This window comes from Pelodiscus sinensis, chromosome Z (assembly GCF_052426305.1).
Source record: "Pelodiscus sinensis isolate ZL-2025 chromosome Z, ASM5242630v1, whole genome shotgun sequence".
NCBI classification, from domain to species: Eukaryota; Metazoa; Chordata; order Testudines; family Trionychidae; genus Pelodiscus; species Pelodiscus sinensis.
Window position 1 is genome coordinate 17012197 of NC_143085.1, and position 21170 is coordinate 17033366.

The 21170-nt window shown below is 42.9% G+C and overlaps 1 protein-coding gene across 3 annotated transcripts in view; it reads left to right on the forward strand.

The window, feature by feature from the left end:
• The window catches only part of ZDHHC8 (zDHHC palmitoyltransferase 8), a 229300-nt gene that overhangs the window by 88476 nt on the left and 119654 nt on the right, over positions 1-21170 (forward strand). Inside the window, exon 2 of one of the 3 annotated variants that reach the window (XM_089775273.1) lies at positions 7107-7219. The exons of the other annotated variants lie outside the window; for them this stretch is intronic. Within the exon in view, the coding sequence (XP_089631399.1) occupies positions 7176-7219 (44 nt within the window). The 5' untranslated portion in view covers positions 7107-7175. The remainder of the gene's footprint in view (positions 1-7106; positions 7220-21170) is intronic. 3 annotated transcript variants of the gene reach the window in all.

Sequence of the window (21170 nt, forward strand, 5' to 3'; positions counted from 1 at the left end):
AATCGACTAGTCAACTGACTATCCGATAAGCATTTGCTTATCGGATAGTCAACTAATTGACTAGTCCTTAACATCTCTATCGGTTGTTTGTCTATAATTTGTCTATCGGTAAAATTATTCTCCTAGGAAGGTGGAGAAGAGGCACATGTGTTCAATGGAAAAGGACATGAGGCACAATGCCAGGCTATACAGAAGTACAGGCAGTCCCCGGGTTATGTACAAGATAGGGACTGTAGGTTTGTTCTTAAGTTGAATTTGTATGTAAGTCGGAACTGGTACATATTGTAGGGGAAACTCTAGCCAAACATTTCTCCAGAGCTCAGTTTTATTCTCCCACACCTCACTTCCCTCAGTCCTTTATTCTCAAGCTGAGGTGTCTGCTGAGAAAAGCCGCTCCACGTCTCCCTGGTCTACTGGGCGGGGAGGGGGTGCTAGCTTCGCGTCTCCCTGGTCTGCTGGGGGAAGTAGCTAGTGCGGGGTTGCCTCACCCTGTTTGTAAGGAGGGATCTGATGTAAGACGGATCCATGTAACCCGGGGACTGCCTGTATACAGAAGGCACAATGCCAGGCTATACATTCTTCATTTGCATTTTGGTAATAGAAGGATAGAGTTAAATAAAACCATGAAGTGTTGGCAATGAATAACTATCCTAAAAGTGTAACATGGATCAAATCTTCATTTCAAGGTACAAAACCTCTCTCTTTTTGAACAGCGAATACAATCATTTAAAGATTATTTTAAGAGACTGGTATTTTTTTTATAATTTGTGAACATCCTTGATGGTGTATGCAACAAACTCTCCCTGTTTTGGTATTTTGTTTCTTTTGACTTTTCTGGCTTCATTAGTCACAATAAAATAGCAAATTTTCTGAAGGATGAAACTAAGCTCTGAAGATCATTAGTGCAGTCAATTAAAAAAAAAGTATATTTTTCCCTCGTATTGTGCCAGATAGCATAAAATGTAACCTTGCAAAGCAGAATCAGTAAAATGTGCCATATGAATTTCTGTTGATAAGGATGTTTTGAGATAATCCCATTTTGTACAGACCTGTGTCTGCAAAGGCTTAAGAATATTCATCACTGCAGCTGATTGTTTTCTAAGTAATATATCCTAATGGGCTTTTATGTTAAATACACTGCACAGATTTTGCTTAACTACAGATATAAGCCACTCCATCTTGAATTTCTGCTTTTAAGTTTTTTTAAGTGGTTTTGGCAGAGTCTGATTAAAATACAATAGCGTTGACATTTAAATCACAAAGGCTGTGTCTAAACTACATCTCTTTCGACAGAGGGATGTAAATTAGACACTTCGAAATTTCAAATGAAGCTGGGATTTGAATTTCCTGTGCTTCATTTTCATAATCGTGTGATGGCACTCTTTTAAAAAAGCGCTATTTTGAAAGTAAACTGCAGTCTAGGTGCAGTTCTTTCAAAAATAGAAGCCTTTTTCAAAAGATCCTGTAAATCTAAAAAAATGAGGCTTTCCTTTTTTTGAAAGAACCACATCTAGACTGCGGTTTTACTTTCGAAAGAGCGCCATGACGCAATTATGCAAATGAAGCACGAGAAATTCAAATCCTGGCTTCATTTGCAATTTCGAAGTGCCTAATTTACATCCCCCTGTCAAAAGAGGGATGTAGTCTAGACACACCCATAACATCAGGTGGAAGGGGGATAAGAGGAGGTTCAGTTCAAATCATATTTGAAATAAGAGTCTCAATATCCCTGAAACATAATAAAAGTAATCATCCAAACATTTAAATGTTAAGCTTTGTGCACCATTTAAAAAAAAACTCTAAAATTACACACTTAATTGTTTTCACCTATAACTGTGCAAATAGATGTCTCTTCCAGGTACAAATGTCTAACAATCTGATTGCTTCCAAAAATCAAAAGTAGGGATGTTAGCATATAAATTTTAAATGATTAACTGATAAGCATGGGCTAATCCAAATGACCACACGCACCTCCCGCCTTGGTGCCTTGGTATCAGAGGCAGCAAAGGGGGATGGGGTGGGAGATGGTGCCCATGGGGAGTTAACTTTTAAGCTTGCTCCCTGTGCATGCTGATTCTCACGGAGCTGCCTGCTCCCTGCCCCTCCCGCCTCCCAAAGACGCAGCATTGTGAGTTGCAGGTAGAAGCCAGTGCTCCAAGGAGCCATCTTCAAAAAACAGCTCCCCATGAGCACTGGATCCTGCAAAGTTGCCTGCTCCCCCACACCCACACTGCTGCTTCTGATAGAGAGGCAGCAGCATGGAGGGTGAGGGCAGCAGGCAGGAACTCGTATCTGCAGGAAGCCAGCTTTCAAGCCAGCTCTCCACACATATGAGCTCCCATGGAGCTGCCTGCCTGCCATGCTGCTGCCTCTGTATCAGAGGCAGCAGCATTGGTTGGGAGGGGGGGGCAGGCTGGAGCCAATACATGTGGGGAGTCGACTTTTCAGCTGGCTCTCCATTTATGCTGGCTCTGCAGAGTCACCTGCTTCCTCTTGTTGCCTCCCACAGTGGCAGTGGGTGTGGTCGTTAGGTGGGACACCAGAGCAGCCCCCTGTGTGTGGGGACCTTGGATCCCCCACGGACAGGGGCTGCTGCTGCCTTGTGCTGCTGTCTCTGTACCAGAGGCAGCCTCAAGGGGCAGCAGGCAGGAGCTGGACCAGCTCTGCCTGCCATCCTGCACTGCTGCTTCTGGCAGAGGTCTCCCAGGGAGTGGGTTTGGGAGCTAGGAGTGTACTGGCTGCTGGCCCTGCCCCTGGGACTATTTTAGCAACCTATAACCACTAAAAATTGTTGCAGCTACACGATTGCTATAATACACAAGAACCAATATCCCTAATCAAAATATTCCATTCCTCGTATCCATAGGTACAGGCAGTCCCCGGGTTACGTACAAGATAGGGACTATAGGTTTGTTCTTAAGTTGAATTTGTACGTAACTCGGAATTGGCTCCAGATTCAGCCGCTGCTGCTGAAAGTGACCAGGGGCTGACTACAGGAAGCCCGAGGCAGAGTTGCTCTGCCCCCAGCTTCCTGGAATCAGCCTCTGATCAGTTTCAACAGCGGCTGAATCTGGAGCCTGGGACAGAACAGCTGGGGTGCTGCCGGGTAGGTCCCCCCAGGACCAACCCGGCAGCACCCCAGCTGCTCTACCCCAGGCGTCCACAACAAAAGCCTGGTCTGCTGGGGGGGGCGCACTAGCTGCACTCCCCCCCCCCAACAGACCAGGGAGACCCGGAGCAAAGCCACAGAGGCGGCGGGGTCCTGCGCCTCTGCGGCTTTGCTCCAGGTCTCCCGGGTCTGCTCGGGGTGTCTCTGGTCTGCTGGGGACTTTTCTCGCCCCGGAGGACGTGGTGGTGGGACCACTGCCCGTCTGGGTGGTCCCGCCGCCCGCGAGTTCCAGGGCGAGAAAAGCCCCATTCGTAAGTGCGGATCCGATGTAAGTCGGATCCGTGTAACTCGGGGACTGCCTGTACACATAGTTGCCATGCTGCTTCAAAGGTGAGCTCAAGTTCTATGGAAAATCACAGCCAGTTGTATGCAATATGTAATACAATCTCATAAACAAGAATAAAGCATTCTATGATGTTCTCCTTTACTTTGGAAGATCATGTGCTCTTTGTTAAGACATGGTTATTTCAAGAGAAAACCCTTCTCTCGAAATAACTGGAAAACCTCATTGTATGAGGAATAAGGGTTATTTCGAGAGAAGGGTTTTCTCTCAAAATAACCACGTCTTAACAGCGTCTGTTATTGCAAAATAGCGCTATTTTGAAATAGCGCCATAATGCGATTATGCAAATGAAGCACGGGATATTTAAATCCCAGCTTCATTTGCAATTTTGAATGTCTTCATTTGCATCCCTCTCTTGAAAGAGGGTGCAAGTGTAGACATTCCCTTAGACACCAACAAAACATGTAGAAGGTCATGATGCTACTAGACTATTTGTTGTTTTTTAAGTTTTTCCTGTTACAGACTAACTCAGCTACCCTTCTGAAGCTGTTTAAAAAAAACCCACACTCCTAAATATCAAGAGCCTGTAAATGTTACCTGTACGTGTTGATAAATAGCTATGCAGCTGTAAAACTTGATACATTTAATCAACTCCTGGACCACCCAGATCAGGTATTTGCCATTCAGCTCTAAACTGTTGGTGAGGGAAAGACATTGGATCCCTCCACTGGATACAGAATAAAACTTGGCTATGATGAGTAAAAGGCACAACTATTTAAGAATTTTGAAATCCAAGAAGAGAAAACACAAACTCTTTAAAATTAAAGGCCCTATTGATGATGCACTGCTCCCTAGGGAAACCAGTCTTCCTATAAGCAGAGGAAGAAAAAACGGCAGACTTTTTTATATATCAAGGGGGAAAGAAAAAAAACGGAAAGGTTTTATGTCTAGTATTCCCACTTCTGTGCACCCAACAATGACTGATCTTTTAGCCATCTGATTTTAACTGTTTCCTACGTTCAAACATGTCATTTCTCTGTTTTGCTTTCTCTGGTTCATTCCTAAGAAGTATTAAATACCAAACACTTATTTTCCAAAACTATAGTTCAGAAGTTCTTACCTCAGATAAAAATTGAGTAACTTATTAAAGAGAGGCATCAAAGTGATTTAGACACCATTTTGAATAAAGATTGCACTTCAAACACTTATTATTCAAAGGAGACATGGATTCTATGTGAGTAACGGATCCAATTCTTTGTATTTTATATTTTTTGTATTCAACATTTGCCATATAAGTCATTCCCTTTTCCCATCACTGGGTGCTATGTGGATGTACACAGTGTTTCAGGATTTCCCAGTGTCCTTATTCATATGGAACCTTGCACAGTAGATTGAAACTCATTTGCTAATATGCTCCACTCGGAGAAAAGTGTGGTATTAACAGTGCTTTCAAAATTTATATTATTTACTGACCACACCTTACTTCCAGTGGATATTACCTACTTAGGAGGCTGAATAAATGTTTCTTTTTGTCCCAAACATTGGGACAATACCATTTTTTAACACTTGTACCCAGTCATTATTTGAAGAACAAAGTTCTGATGTCAGTTACTCCCCTGTATTTGGGATCCATTTTCTATTGTATAACCTCTTCCCCCCTCAATATTTGTTGTGAAGATGCATTTCAATAGTTAAAGTGACTTACTGAAGCATCTTAAAGTATGAGTATTTATGGATTCAATATGCTATCCTGTGATATAATAGTAGGAAGTGAGGAGACTTTAATAGGTTGTCTTATTAATGACATCATCTGAATAGAAAACTTTTCAGTTTTCACACTAGAGCACCTGAAGCTTATGAATCCAGCTAATCCTCGTTTGTTTTATTAAAAATACAATCTCAGACTTTCTCATCTAATTACAACTAATTTTTCTGTGAAGTAATCTTAGTCACTTTAAAAAAAAAATTTTACACAGATGACATTGGCCTCTTTAGCAACTTTTTTCCATGTGGATTTTGTAATATAATGAACTATTTACAGTGTACCTGAGAGATGCAGAATTTGATGGAGGATTGTAAATTACTTGATGTAGACTATATGTGTAGACAGTGTCCACTCTGGCAGCTGTAATCACAAGATAAGCTTTTGACACTATCCAGAATGAGGCTGACCAAACTCATTGGCCTACTCTTGTCAAGCATGGTGAGTTATAGTTTCCTGAAGTTTCCATTTAATTAATTCCTCATTATTTGCTGTCATCCAAATCAAAGTGCTCCTAGAATATGAGGGCTTATAAATCAAATAATAATGTAATGAAGTCATGTACAAGTAGGTGTCTGGTTTCAGTTGTAATTGTTGCAAGTTTTTAGGGAAATTAGTCCTCCTTGTGTTTTGCTTTGGTAAGAATGTACAGTAATTTAAAAAAGAACCTTTACCATGACAGTTGATTAATTGTGCAATAAGGGAAGGGGAGATGAACTGTCTCAGTAAAGTAGAATGGGACAGGCTGTGGAGTCTTGATGATTTAAGAGTGGACTGCTTCCTGCCTGTTCCTTTAAAATAAACTATTTTGGTGGTAAATTCACAATTTTAAATCATTTCAACTCAAAAATTATTTTTTTTACATGTGAACAGATTATTTAATATGAGTAACTGCGATCAATAAGGCTTTTTTGAGATTTCAGATTTGAATCAGATTGCAAACTGGTAGGCAGCCTTTTAATATATAATCCAAATATCAAGCTGGGCTCATCCCTTGTTACCCACCATCACTAACAATGTCCTTCTGGGCAACATATTTCCCACTGACACCTAGGAAATAATCTGCCTTGATTTTGCATCCTCACCCTGATCCCTTTTAAAATGCAAGTCTTGAATCCATTATTCTGTGATGGAAATGCTCATTCCTTGGTATCTATCTATCTATCTATCTATCTATCTATCTATCTATCTATCTATCTATCTATCTATCTATCTATCTATCTATCTATCTATCTATCTATCTATCTTTTAGAGAATTTGTGCATCTGTATATCTGTCTGTGAGACCCTTTGTTCAAGAACTCCTCCTAAGCAGCGAGAACTAGGACCACCAAATTTGGTATGCAGCTTCCTCTTATCCTAACTTAATGCAAAATCAGGATTTGCTTGTGCCGAGAAAACAGGATGTGCATGAAATGGGATTGTTTTCCATAACACAGAAATGGAGAGGGCTCACAGGAGGGACAGTTATACTGCAGAGTGTTCACTGGAGGCAGCGAGCATAAGGGACAGCTATATGAGGGGCAGGGGGAAGGTGCACAAGGAAGAGAGTGGCCAGCTGGAGCCAGAGTTCTCAATGTTGCTGGCTGCAGGAGTAGGTTCCTGGGTGAATGTATCTTTGGTATGGTATGTGGCTGCTGGAAAATATTTGTTTAAGATAGGTGGGCTGTCTGTAGGTGAGGAGATTGGCCAGTATCTTAAGGTCTGTGAGAATGAGGGGTCATTTTCCTTGATAGGTTGTAGATTGTCAGTGATATGCTGGAGGGAATTTAAATTGGGGGTTGTAGGTGATGTTGAGTGGTGTATTGTTATTTTCTTTCTTGGGCTTGTCTTGAAATAGGTGACTTCTGGGAACTTGTCTGGCTCTGTCAATCTGTTTCCTCACTTCCCCAGGTCTTGTGTTTCTTTCTGTCTGCGGGATTGGAACAGATACGGTTGTATTTTGGAGCTTGGCTGCAGACAATGAATCATATGATGTATCCTGGATGGAAGCTAGAGGCATGTAGGTATGAATAGCCGTCAGTAGATTTCCAGTATAAAGTATTGTTTATGTAACTTTTATTTTTAAAGTTATTAGGGTATGTCTACACTACCCCGCTAGTGCGAACTAGCGGGGTAATGTATGCATACCGAACGTGCAAATGAAGCCCGGGATTTGAATTTCCCGGGCTTTATTTGCATAAGCCGGCCGGCGCCATTTTTAAATGCCGGCTTGTTCGAACCCCGTGCCACGTGTAGCCGCGCGGCACGAGGTTCGAACAAGCCGGCATTTAAAAATGGCGCCGGCCGGCTTATGCAAATAAAGCCCGGGAAATTCAAATCCCAGGCTTCATTTGCACGTTCGGTATGCATACATTACCCCGCTAGTTCGCACTAGCGGGGTAGTGTAGACATACCCTTAAAGACTAACACAGCTACCCCTCTGTCAAGGCTGTTCCCCACTCTGGCACGATGAATGCAGAAGTGGGGGCCCGCAAGAGCACCCTAAAACCTTGCCAGTACAGGCTTTGGTAAGAAAAACCTCCCCCCAAAAATCCTAATACCCAGATTTTGGGGAATCTGCTGCCATCATCAAGTGCTTTTGAATCCACAAACAGGGGTGGACACTTGAAACCAATCCTGAGGTACCCCAAGCTCATTTCCCCAAAAGAGCTTGAAAAAATAAAAGCAAAAACCAAAAAAGAAGCTCCGTGGTAGCTGTATGCAGGCATGCAGATACACGAATACTGGTTAATTTTAAAAAAAAGAAACAAACTTCTATTATTAAAACAAAGTTACAGTTGCAAGCATAATAAAGTGGCTAGATGGGAAGAGCCACCAATTGATAAAGATACTCAGGAAAACCCCCTAGGCTAAAACTTAATTACAAAGAAACCCCCTCCCCCCCCCATACTCAGACATTATCTCTAAATAAAGAAAACAACAAATCCTGATGGACTAGCTAAACTTTTCCCTGCTTACACAAGTGTCTCCCATCTCCCTGAGTCTTAGAAGAAATTGTTCTAAAATCTCAAACCCAAAGGAGAGAGAGAAAAAACGCTCTCTTGAAGTTTGAAAATCCGACCTGAATTGTTATTGGATAACCACCCGATACCTGGCTAGGTACAGGAAGCATTAGTTAACTCTTTAGTCACCAGGTGCTGGTCAGCACTCCTGATTATGACATCCTCTGAGACTTTTTAACTTGGATAAATGTAAGAGTATCTATTTAGAGACAGAGAATGCAGTTTATATGTGCAGGGTGGCTATTCTGGAAAGCAGTGACTCTGAAAAGGATTTGGGGGTCATAATGGATATTCTACTGAACCCTTGCTCCCATGTGGCCAAAAGAACTAATGTAATCCTGAGATGCATAAATGGGAAACTCCAGTAAGAGAAGAGAAGTTATTTTATCTCTGAATTTGGCACTGATAGGACAGTTGCTGGAATATTATGTTCATATTTGTTGCCCATAATTCAATAAAGATGTTGATACATTGAAGAGGGTTCAGAGAAGAGCTACAAAATGATTAAAGGGTTAGGAAACATGCCTTCTTAGTGATAGACTCAAAGAGCATAATCTATTTAGCCTACTAAAGACAACACTAAAAAATGAGTTAATTACAATCTTTGAATATTTTTATACAGGAAATAAATATTTAACATTGGGCATTTCAGTATAACAGGGAAAGGTACTACCTGATCAACTGGCTGGAAGCAGTTGATACACAAATTGAGACTGGAAATAAATGTACATTTTTGACTAAGACAGTAACTAACCACAGGAACAATTTAACAGGGGTCAGGGTAGATTCTCCCTCACTGACAATTATTAAATCAAAATTGGATGTATTTCTAAAAGATCTGCTGTCTGAATTACTTTGGGGAAGATCTATTATCTTTGCTTTAAAGTAGGTCAGATACATCATCACAATAGTCTTTTGTGGCCTTGGAATCCATGAATAAATCTCTAAAGCCTCAGTCTTCCATTATTTTGGGTGTGGATCTCTAGAATGAATTGACCTGTTGGCAGGCTCGCTGCCAAGAAAGCAAAGGGCACAAATACCCTAAGATCTGGTGTTTCTAAAGGGTCCAGGGCTCCTGGCTGCTGCTGTTACAGTGGCAGCAGCTGGAGCCCCATACACTTTAAATCACTGCCAGACCCCCCGGTGGCATGCTCCAGGCATTGCTAAGGGACTGGCTCTCCCAGCCCTGCCCTTCCCACCCAAGACCCCACCCCTTCCAGGAGCATGGAGCTTCCCCTAATTTTTGCCCAACGGCCTGCCAATTTTGTTGGCCTGTTGGTATTTGGATGTGTGTTTCCACTGAGCTGAGATTCTGAAACTCAGTGCTCAAACCACTCCCTGGTATAAGTTCATAATAAATTAATCAACAGAGCATATCAGTGCACCAGAGTCTCATCCATGTTAATGGCACAGAAATCTACAGCATAAGGTGTACCTGTTTAACTTATTGGCTCATGTCAGGTATCTGATGGGGAAAATACAACCATAACAGCTGCAGAAGGTGATCTGGAAGGACAGCTGGCATGATGGCACTGTACAAATCATGGTAGAACTTTGCCAGAAGGTACCAGACAGGTGGTTCTCTGAGACCCCTGCCCTGTTCAGGTTCCCTGTGCAGAGGTTGAAACCAGAGAATCAGCTGCTACAGATCCCTTTTTTACATGGACTGTGTCTAGGGGCCAGGGTAAGCTATATCTCTTGCTAGGTTACAACAACCTCCATGAAGGTGTTATAGCTCCTCCCTGCTCATCGTCCAACCATTGTGCAGTTCCCCACACCTAAACTGACTATCAGACCAGTGCTGGAGGCTGAGTATTTGCCCCATTAGGAACAAAGAATAAATTGGCAGCAGGGGAAGAGAGTGGATTCAAGTTAAAAATAGCTATTAGGGTTGAGCCTGAATAAGCCAACAACTCCATGTTAGCTCTTAATTTCTTCAGCAAAAGGTAAAAAATAAGGGGATGTCATGCTAGGAATCTACTTCTGCCAGGCAGAAGAGGTGGGTGAGGCTTTTTGTAAACAACTCACAAAATCAACCAAAGCGCAGGATTTGATGGTGATGAGGGTCTTCAACTATCCAAGCATATGTTGGGAAATTAACACATCAGGGCTCAGATTATCCAATAAGTTCTTGGACTGCATTGGAGACAATTTTTTATCTCAGAAGCTGGGGGGAAGCTGTTCTAGATTTGATTTTTAACAAATAAGGAGGAACTAGTTGAAAATGGAAGGCAGCTTGTTTCAACCCAGTGAGAGTGGCTCTTGTGCAAAATGTCCTGTAATGTTATTTTTATCACTATATTTTGTGTACTTTATATATCTACCCAGTGCTTTTATTGTGACAGTATGCCCTGGGCCGACGTAGCGGCACCTATTTTCCCTACATAACTTAAATGAATTGCATTCCCCTCGGGCGTACTGGCACCTCTTTTCCTGGGGTGGCTGGGCTTGCGATGGAAGCCCACTTGCGGGGACACGCGGGTCTTAAAGGGCTTTGTGTTTTTTGTTTTTTGTTTTGCTCAACAACTCCCTCCCTCCCCTGGACTACTGGTACCTATATAGATAGATTCATAAAAATAACTATATAACACGTGGCTCTTCACACTCTAGCCACCGCTATTTTGGCTCTTCGTCTCTAATGGGTTGGCCACCCCTGGTCTAGAAAATATGACCTATGAAGGAAGACTGAAAGAATTGGGCTTGCTTAGTTTAGAAAAGAGAAGGCTGAGAGGGGACATGATAGTGGTTTTTAAGTATCTAAAATAGGGACGTAATAGTGTAGTCGATTAACCGATTAACCAATAAGTAAAAGCTAATAGGTTAATGCTATAGACTATATGCATTTTCCTCCCTGTCCCCCAATAGTGAATTCTTTAGCAGGCTAATCAGCAGCCTGGCTCATTTCTGGCTCATACGATTCTGGGACTTACCCTCGCTGTGGCTCTGCATTTAAAGTGTATTAGGAGCTGGGCGGCCAGGCAGCTTCTGGTTCACGCCAGGTCTGGGAGCTCAGATCCTGCCCCCAGGCAGGGGTTGCTGCCACCCCACACTGCTGCCTCTTTATTAGAGGCAGCAGCACAGAGTGACAAGCAGCTGGTCCACAAGAGGAGCTGGTTTTAAAACCGACTCCCCTTATGGACTAGCTCCCGCTTGGCACCCCATTCTGCTCCTGGCCCCACCCCTGGGGACTATAGAATGGTTGACTAACCAATAAGAATTCATGAGAGGACATGACAGCAGTTTTCAAGTATCTAAAAGAATGTCATAAGGAGGAGAGAGAAAAATTGTTCTTCTTGGCCTCTGATGATAGGACAAGAAGCAATGGGCTTAAATTGCAGTAAGGGAGGTTTAGGTTGGACATTAGGAAAAACTTCCTAACTGTTAGTGTGGTTAAGCACTGGAATAAATTGCCTAAGGAGATTGTGGAATCTCAATCTCTGGAGATATTTAAGAGCAGGCTAGATAGACACCTGTCTAGGATGATATAAACCATGTTTGGTCCTGCTGTGAGGGAAGGGACTGGACTTGATTTCTCAAGATCGCTTCCGCTTTCTAGTTTTCTATGATTCTGTGATTCTTTTAAAAGTATGGAGATGATGTAAGTCAAAAACCAGCTCTTTTCAGAAAAGGAAAATCCAAAGGAACTCTAGCTGTTCTGCTAAGACATGCTGCTCTCAAGTGAGCAAATATGGGTCTTAGCATTGGATGGCATTTTAGATTTTTGTTGCATTTTCTCTTATGGCTCCTCCATTCCTAGTGGGCAGAGGGATTTTTATCTGAACTGCACTTCTTGCACACAGCACTATACTGATCACTTTAAAGGGCCTTTCACTGTCCCAGCTGTTTGGCACAATATCTTGATCTGTGTTGTACAATCAAGTCTCAGTTCAAAACTTGTCATGAAGGCCTTGAGATGGGTGATGTGTGGGCTTGCTTCAGTCTCTTCTAAAAGGGTTTTGTTCAGAATGCGCCTCTGCTTAGCTTGTCAAAGCCATTGCATGTTTAAAAAATGTCAAGTATTCAACTCTGCTTTATTTCAGTCTCTCAAAGATCTTTTTGTTTGGTCCTCTTCATATGCAGTCATTCTGCCTCATAGTACAAATTGTGGGCAGTTGTATCTTCACTTCATTTTCCTTAAGCGTTCCACTGTTAAGCTGGTTTCCCTCCTAGAATCAGGCTTGGAAGAGACCTCAGGAGGTCATTGAGTCCAGCCCCCTGCCCAAAGCAGGACCAATCCCAACTAAATCATTCCAGCTAGGGCTTTGTCAGGCTGGGACTTAAAAACCTCTAGGGATGGAGATTCCACCACCTCCTTAGGTAACCCATTCCAGTGCTTCCCCACCCTCCTAGTGTAATAATTTTTCCTAATATCCAACCTAGACCTTTCCCACTGTAACTTGAGACCATTGCTCCTTGTTCTGTCATCTGTCCCTACTGAGAACAGCCTCTCTCCATCCTATTTGGAACCCACCCTTCAGATAGTTAAAGGCTGCTATAAAATCCCCCCCCCCCATTCTTCTCTTCTCTAGATTAAACAAGCCAACATCCCCCCACTTCTCCTTATAAGTAATGTGCTGCAGCCCCCTAATCATTTTTGTTGCCCTCCAATGGATTTTCTCCAATGTGTCCACATCCCTTCTGTAATAGGGGCCCCAGAATTGGATGCAATATTCCATATATGGCCTTGCAAGTGCCGAATAAAGAGGAATAATAATGTCTCTAAAACTGCTGGCAATGCTCTTCCTAATGCACCCTAATATGCCATTAGCCTTCTTGGCTACAAGGGCACACTGTTGACTCATATCCAGCCTCTCATCCACTGTAATCCCCAGGTCCTTTTCTGCTGAACTGCTACTTAGCCAGTTGGTCCCCTCCCTGTAACAATGCTTGGGATTCTTCCATCCCAAGTGCAAGACCTTGCACTTGTCCATGTTGAATCTCATCAGATTTATTTTGTCCTATTCCTCCCATTTATCCAGGTTTCTTTGGACCGTATCCCTTCCCTCTTGGATTCTCAAAGTCAGAGGGCAATATGACCTAATGCTTACCCAACCATCTGGCCCTAATGCTGTGAACAAGATGTTTGAAGAACAAAGGAAACTTTTCTGAGGGAATGGAGTGGAGACATAAATTGGAAAATCATTGTCCCATTACACACTGGGTTGCTAAGAGAATTATTTCTATTGGGAAACACCTTTTATATATACTGATTATTTTTAAATATAAGAAATCCTACACAAAGGTAGAGGATGTAGGCATATTGTTGACACTGTAGAAGGAGTGGTGAGTGGGATGGCTTCCTGCTCCCTTATTGTCAGGAAAAACATAATGGAAAGACATGTCCGCACTCAGGACTTTTGGCTGTGTCTTTGTTTTTGTTACTAGTAACCTACTGCATGTGTCTGGCGTGCATTTTTGGCTTAATCATATAACCAACACTTCTTTGTTGCTGCAGCACACTGCCTAGCTGCATCTCCCTATATAGATGATGTAAATGGAAAATTTTCCAAAAGTGACTGTTGTGGTTAGTATATGCACATCAGTAAGAAGATGCATAGATAGATGGAAAGCACAGTGAGACGAGATGTACATTGCCTTAATAATAAAAATAGCAAGGCACTTTGGTTCCCATCTGACTTACCTCCATTCTAGTCAGTGTTTGCTGTCAACATATCAGTATACTGTGCGTGGTTGTCTGGGAAGAGACACTTGAATTAATTCCAGCTCAGCAGTCTCTCTCTGTAATTTTTACTCCAGAAGTACAAAGATAGACTGCTGATCTGCAATTCATTTTCAAATTTGACACTGTTACCTGGACTTGAACAGGGACAGAAACTAGTTAACACACTACAAAGCCTATTTCCCCTGTCTTTCACATCCACATTTTCATATCAAAAGCTATGAATGGAACTCAACCAGACCACTTAGTTAGGTTCATTGATACAGGTCCTAAAATTGACAGGTATCATCTGAAGACATGGGTTTTACTCATGAAAGCTCATGATGCTATATATATATATTTGTTAGTCTCTAAAGTGCTAGAGGACGACTCATTTCGAGTATGTCTACACTTGCACCCTCTTCCGAGAGAGGGATGCAAATGAAGACATTTGAAATTGCAAATGAAGCCGGGATTTAAATATCATTTGCATAGACACATTATGGCACTATTTCGAAATAATGCTATTTTGAAATAACAGACGCTGTTAAGACATGGGTATTTCAAGAGAAAACCCTTCTCTCAAAATAAATGGTAAACCTCATTGTATGAGAAATAAGGGTTATTTCGAGAGAAAGGTTTTCTCTCGAAATAACCGCGTCTTAAAGGTGTCTGTTATTTTGAAATAGCGCCATAACGCGAATATGCAAATGAAGCACAGGATATTTAAATCCTGGCTTCATTTGCAATTTCGAATATCTTCATTTGCATCCCTCTATTGAAAGAGGGTGCAAGTGTAGACATGCCCTTCCATTGCTAATAAGACACTTGTGCACTGCATGTGTTAAGAGCAAAATCTACCCTTCTCAATCTCAGTCTCTGTTTCATGTCCCAATTTGTGGGAACTTCATTAGCTTATGGACTATGGACCGTTGGGATGATGGAGGGAATTAAATTCAAGATGCCATGAAAAATGGTTGGTCCTGAATCATCCCATGCTACAATAAATAGAAGGTATTTACAATAAAAATATTAGTTCTCATAGAAAACAGATTAGAACAATTTTGAGAAAATAGCTTTCTAATTGGAGCTTAAAACTAAAAAAGACTGAGTTAATGAAATACAGATAATGAATCTACCAAGGCTTTAAATATGACATCTCTTCACTTCTTGCTTTTCTGTAGTCAGAACAAGGGCCACATCTTTCTAGAGTGCTGAATTACATTAAAATTGCTCACTGAGATTTTTCAAAATATTTGAACGTCTCAAACCCAGGAGGCTGAGGAAAAACATACAAAAGAAGAATCAGTGATAAGCTAGGTGTAGGCTATTTTTGGTATTAATTCATAGATTCATGGTGATGAATCAATTGATCTAGGAGACTGAATAAACATGGTATTCACGGAAGGGAAAGTGATAAGGGGTTTGGTAGTTCTGCAAGCTGTAGTAATGATGGGGAAAGTGGAGGTTTGTATATGTGGCTTGGAAGAGAAGTTTGGGTGTTTAGGTGTTTATAGTGCATACAATGGGGGGGGGGAACTAGGGCATTTTCAGAGGAGCTGTGATTACTTAAAATATATTTCTCATACACTGTCATGGGGCTCACTCAGTGCTCAGAGAATTAGCTCTGTCAGGCATTGCATTCCCTTTCCAAATGTGTCTTCTCTCACGCCGTGGGGCCCTTCTCCTCTAGGGACAGCAGTCTCTTCTTTGTAACTTGACCCTTCTGCCAGGTCAATAAGGCTCTTCCCCCAGTCCTTCTGGACCCTCTGCCTAATTAGCATCGCCAACATCTTTGCCATTTCCCAGTGGTTGGTAGGGGAATCCAACCCTTCTCGCTACACTGTATTTTAGTCCAGGCACTCTTAGAACAAGTAGCCATGGTCTTTGCATGATTCTATCCTTTGTTGTGGTTTCCCTTGGTTTCTTCTTACTTATCTGTTCCCATCTCCGTTCACTGAGGGAGTGGCTGCAGCCTACGTTCTTGTCTGCAAACCTCTCCCTCCATCTGTAGCTAGCATCCTGGCTTTTTAGGACTCACTTTTCCCTGTAGAGGTAAACCAGTGTACAATTAAGTAGTTCCTTGCTTCCTGATTGTTCCTCCAGGAGTATGCTGGGGAGGTAATGGGCCAGCCTGGTCATGTTAAACTCTTCCAAACCTTTGTGGGTTGAACATCGCATCACATATGCATCTGTACACACAGTTGTTTAAAGTTGTAGAAATGTAGCCGTGTTAGTCTGGGGTAGCTGAAGCAAAATACAGGACAATGTAGCACTTTAAAGACTAACAAGATGGTTTATTAGATGATGAGCTTTCGTGGGCCAGACCCACTTCCTCTGGCCCACGAAAGCTCATCATCTAATAAACCATCTTGTTAGTCTTTAAAGTGCTACGTTGTCCTGCATTTTGTTTAAAGTTGTAATGTTAAACCCATTTAAAGCTTTCCTAAATAAATGAAAGATTGTGTGTAGACCTGAACTTACTTACATTGGAACAGCTTCCTTATGTGGAAACTACATCTATTTTAGTTTAAGGCACCTCTTAAAATTGGCATAAGTCTGTTGGGATTTTTTGTTTGTTTGTTTTTGTTTTACTGACTTTAACCTCAATCAACATAGGGTATTTGTAATCCATAATATGGTAACACACATGGGAGTTGCTCTAATTTAACAATTAATATCTAAACTGACTTGGTCTATGTTACTACACAACCGTTTAGACTGGATCTCAAACTTGCTTGCCACACCCTGAATGGTAATTCAGTTGGTGTTGCAAATGTGAAATAAAAAATCAGCAAAAAGAGTTTTTGGATGGCCTTATGCTCCTACTGAAGTGATAAAGAGATTCTTTTAATTTTCATCAAAGCAGTAAGACATGTTTCCATCATGGGGCTACATTGCCTCATGTACTATGTGGAAAATACTTTTCAGCAAAGTGCTGTGTGGAAGGTATGAGTTCTTAGAAATACATCCAAAAGTTTATGTAAAAATAATACAAGAATATTAAGTATGATCATGGAAGGGAAATATATTTTTGCTCCTTTGGTTCCTAAGACATTAGAAGTTAGAACAAATCTGATAGCACTCAAACAAGTGGAGGAAGAGAGTTGTTACCACCAAAAATTGTACAGGCTCTTGTGCCTGATGAAACTTGTAGACCTGATGCTGGTATTTAAGCATATGTAATAAAGTATAACCTTTTAAAATAGTTTGTCCATTCTGTTCACTTATAAATTTACAGTTCTTGACTCTTTCTACAGTAGTTACATAAAAGGAGACAGTCTTAAGTTAAGCCTCTTCCAGATTAGATCTGAGTGGCCCTACATATCTGAAAGGTTTTTGTGCTTAAGAAAATTAATATTTTTTTCCTCTGCCTAGTTTTACAGAAACTAAACATTTTCCAAACATATAAACACCACTGTGTAGAGAAAAGAATATGTTTCTGTATTTGCTTTCCTTTTTTTCAAAGGTCAGAAAGCAACCTTATTAAAATGTGCTTCCTTTCTAGTTATAATGTCCCCCCCCCCTTCCTTCCTTCCTTCAATAAGCTTAGCATTCTCCCTTCCTATTGGGTGTAAAACATTTCAGCTCAGACTATTTTTCCTGTGGAGGTGATGAGTCACGCACCCTAAAAAGGAACCTGGATTCAGTAATATGATGGCTGGATGTTGGGTGGGTGCAGGGCCTTAGATAATTTAGGGACCAAGATGACATACCTTGTTAAAATAGGGTTAATAGAGAAGTGCTGTTCTTCTGTGTACAGGGCTGCTCCACATTTTCTTTCTAGCTTTCTGGATGTTTTTCTTACATTGTACCTGGATGAAGTCCAGGATGCTTCATACCCAATAACTGCAGGAAAAACAAAGTTCCTGTTGATCAGCAGTAGTGTTCCACATTATGCCAGCTCAGGTAGGAGCTGTCATTTCAGTGAAGCGCTCTGGACAACTGAAGGACCCTTAGTCTCCAAAGCTCTGGCTACACAGAGGCTACAACACTATGGCTGTGTCTACACTGGCATGAATTTCCGCAACTGCTTAAAACGGAATACTATTCCGTTTTCAGTTTTTCTGGAAAAGGAGCATCTACATTGGCAGGCTGCTTTTCCGGAAAAGCCCTTTTTCCAGAAAAGCGTCTGTGGCCAATGTAGACGCGCTTTTCCGGAAAAGAGCCCCGATCACCATTTTCGTGATCGGGGCTTTTTTCCGGAAAAGACTACTGGGCTGTCTACACTGGCCCTTTTCCGGAACAGTGTTCCGGAATAAGGACTTATGCCTGAGCGGGAGCAGAATAGTTTTTCCGGAATAGAGGCTGATTTTGTACAGTAAAGCATCGTTGCTTTTCCGGAAATTCAAGGGCCAGTGTAGACACCTCGCAGCTTATTCCGGAAAAGCGGCTGATTTTCCGGAATAAGTGGCCCAGTGTAGACACAGCCCCCGTGTTTTTTGCAGAAGAAGAAATGCAAGTGGAGCACTCATTTGACATTTCACGCTCTCATTTGCATATCTTCTTCCGATCCATCTCAACAGAGCTGCACAACTATGATCCTGGCTGCTATGGGGCCACGGCCATGTGGCTGTCCCACCCAGGAGTAGGGGGGCAGCCATTGGCCAGCCTGCATTGCAGCTGCCAGAGCTAGAGCCTGGACTAGGATTGCCAGGTGTCCGGTTTTGAACTGGACAGTCTGGTATTTGAGGGTTCTGTCCAGGAAACAAATTGAGAAAATAGCGGACATATAAAATGTCCGGTGTTTTCCAATTAGGTAAGCTTTATTATTATTAGGAGTATCAGTACGTAATTGCAAACTTCCTGGTTGGTAGACACGCTCATGCTGCATGAGTGTGTCTACCAGCCAAGCAGTACACAACTACCCAGGAGGCGGGGGTGGCGCCGGGGCGGGAGGGAATCCCTGGGGCCACACTCACTCGTGCTTCATCGGGACCATGCATGGGACAGGCAGTGCCCCGGAATCTGTGTGTGCTCGGGTCAGTCCTGCTCCCCACCAGCCAATTCTCTCCCCCCGCACACACTGCCCCCCCTGGCCAGCCCCGCTCCCCCTGACCCTCTCCCAGCCAGCCCTGCTTCCCACCGGCTGGTCCCCCCACCCCTGATCTTTCCCGGCCAGTCCCGTTGCCCTCAACCCCTCGCTCCCCCTGGCCAGCCATGCTTCCCACCGGCTGGTTCTCCCCCCTCTTCCCCCCCCGATCTCTTCCAGCCATCTCCGCTCTCCCTGACCGCCTCCCAGCCAGCCCTGCTTCCCGTCGGCTGGTCTCCCGCCCCCGATCTCCCCTAGCCAGCCCCGCTGCCCTCGACCCCTCCCCTCCTGGCCAGCCCTGCTCCCCTCCTGGCAGGTCCCCACCCCACCCCCATTTGAGATCAGGTGTGTCCGGTATCTTTTTTTAAGACATCTGGTAATCCTAGCCTGGACCGTGATACTAAAAATAGCACTGTGGCCCCAGTTGCAGTCCACAGGGCAGCCACCCACCACATGGCTGTACCCCCAGGAGCAGCTGAGGCCATGGCTGCATGGTGGCTTTTGTGGTTGGGACTGTGGTACTAAAAATAGCACTGTGGCCCCAGCTTGAGTCCCGGCATTGCGAAGAGCAGTTAATAAGACAGGTTTCATTTTGCAGAGAGAGAACTTTGCAGGTTCTCCTTATCTGTTTCTAGCTAGAGAAAGATTTTGCTCCTGTGTGGACTGGGACAGAGGCAGGAAAACTCCCTTTGCACATCAATATCTGCAGGGGCATGTTTAGAGAACAACAAACTTCCCCAAAGTGCGGCCCAATGGGTGGAATGGGAGAGGGAAACTCTTTGAAGACCGGGCAAATTTTGCTCCCTGCAGCTTGCTTCCTATTGTTCCAGCATTTGGGTCTTGACCTTGATGCTTTTGATTGGACAATGACTTTGCTTGGTGAGCAAAGTGCTGCTCTACTCCACAAGGTGTGGAGATACCTAGTCCTAAGCCAGAGTGCTTAGGAAGTGAGTTTGTCTGGGGCTTGATTTCTTCATTCCCAAGCAGTCTGTGGACTGGTTCCAGGCAAGCTGGCAACATGCTCAGAGGGTTCCTCTGACCCGTCCACCTTACAGATGGAGGAGATCGCTGGAGCAGTCACGTATACCAGCAAGACACCTGAGCACTGTGTGTGCAAATTCCAGGGACTTGACTTCCAGCAAACCTGATCCCATGGCAGTAGAGAGCACAGGTTTGACCAGACAGGGCTCCTGTGGCTTATGTTGGTGGAATGCTAGTGGGAGGCTTGTGTGCAATCTTGGGGTCATTTTGGCAACAATTCCCATCCTCAGTAAACTTCTTGGGAGAATTTTACACCAAAAATTAAAAATTCTGCACACAGAATTTTAGAAGTCTTCAAAATTCTGCTCCGGCTGTCAGCCCTAGGTGTGGCAAGGTTTTGGCTCTCAGCCTCAGGTGTGGCATGTGGGCTAGACTTGGAGATTTCCACCAAGAGGAAGTATTTCTGGGGGATATCGCAAATTCTGTGTGGAAAGCCCATCTTCCATTGCTGAGGTAGGGCCAAGTAAACCTAGGTCATTCCTAACATGTATTTGTCTGACCTGTCCTCAAAAACCTGTAGTGATGGGGATTCTACCACTTCCCTCAGTAATAATCCATCCCAAAGTTCAGCTACACTTAAGAGTTAGAATCCCCAACCCCCTAATTAACCTCAACTCCTTTGTTCTTGATGAAGCCCATTATTTCTTGCCCTGTAGTAGATATGGAAAATGACTGATTACTTTTGTTTCTGTAACAGCCTTAGCATACTAAAAACCAGGTATTGGGTTCCCCCTTCTGTCTTCTTTTCTCGAGATTGAACATGCTCAGTTTTTAGTCTTTCCTCACAGGCCAGGTGTTCCAAATGACTTTGTCATTTTTTGTTGTTCTCTTCTGGGCTCTCTCTAGTTTATTTACATCTTTCCTGAAGTGTAATCTCCAAAACCAGACACAGTATTGCAGCAAAACCTCACCTGTGCTGAGAAGAATGACAGTTTCCTACACTTTCTTATGTACAGAACTTTTGTTAACACACCCTAGAATGATCTGATCCTTTTTCACAACTGCTTCACATTGTTGACCCCTATGCAATTTAAGATCCACTAGAACTTTCAGGTCCTCTTTAGTAGTAATAATTCCCATTGTGTAGCTGTGCATTTGTTTTTTCTCAATCTAAGTGAATGAGAGCATATTAATCAAATTTGCAGGTGATGCACAGCTGGATAAAACTAAAATTCAAAGGGATTTTGATAAATTAGAGAATTGAGATATAGATCAGAAAT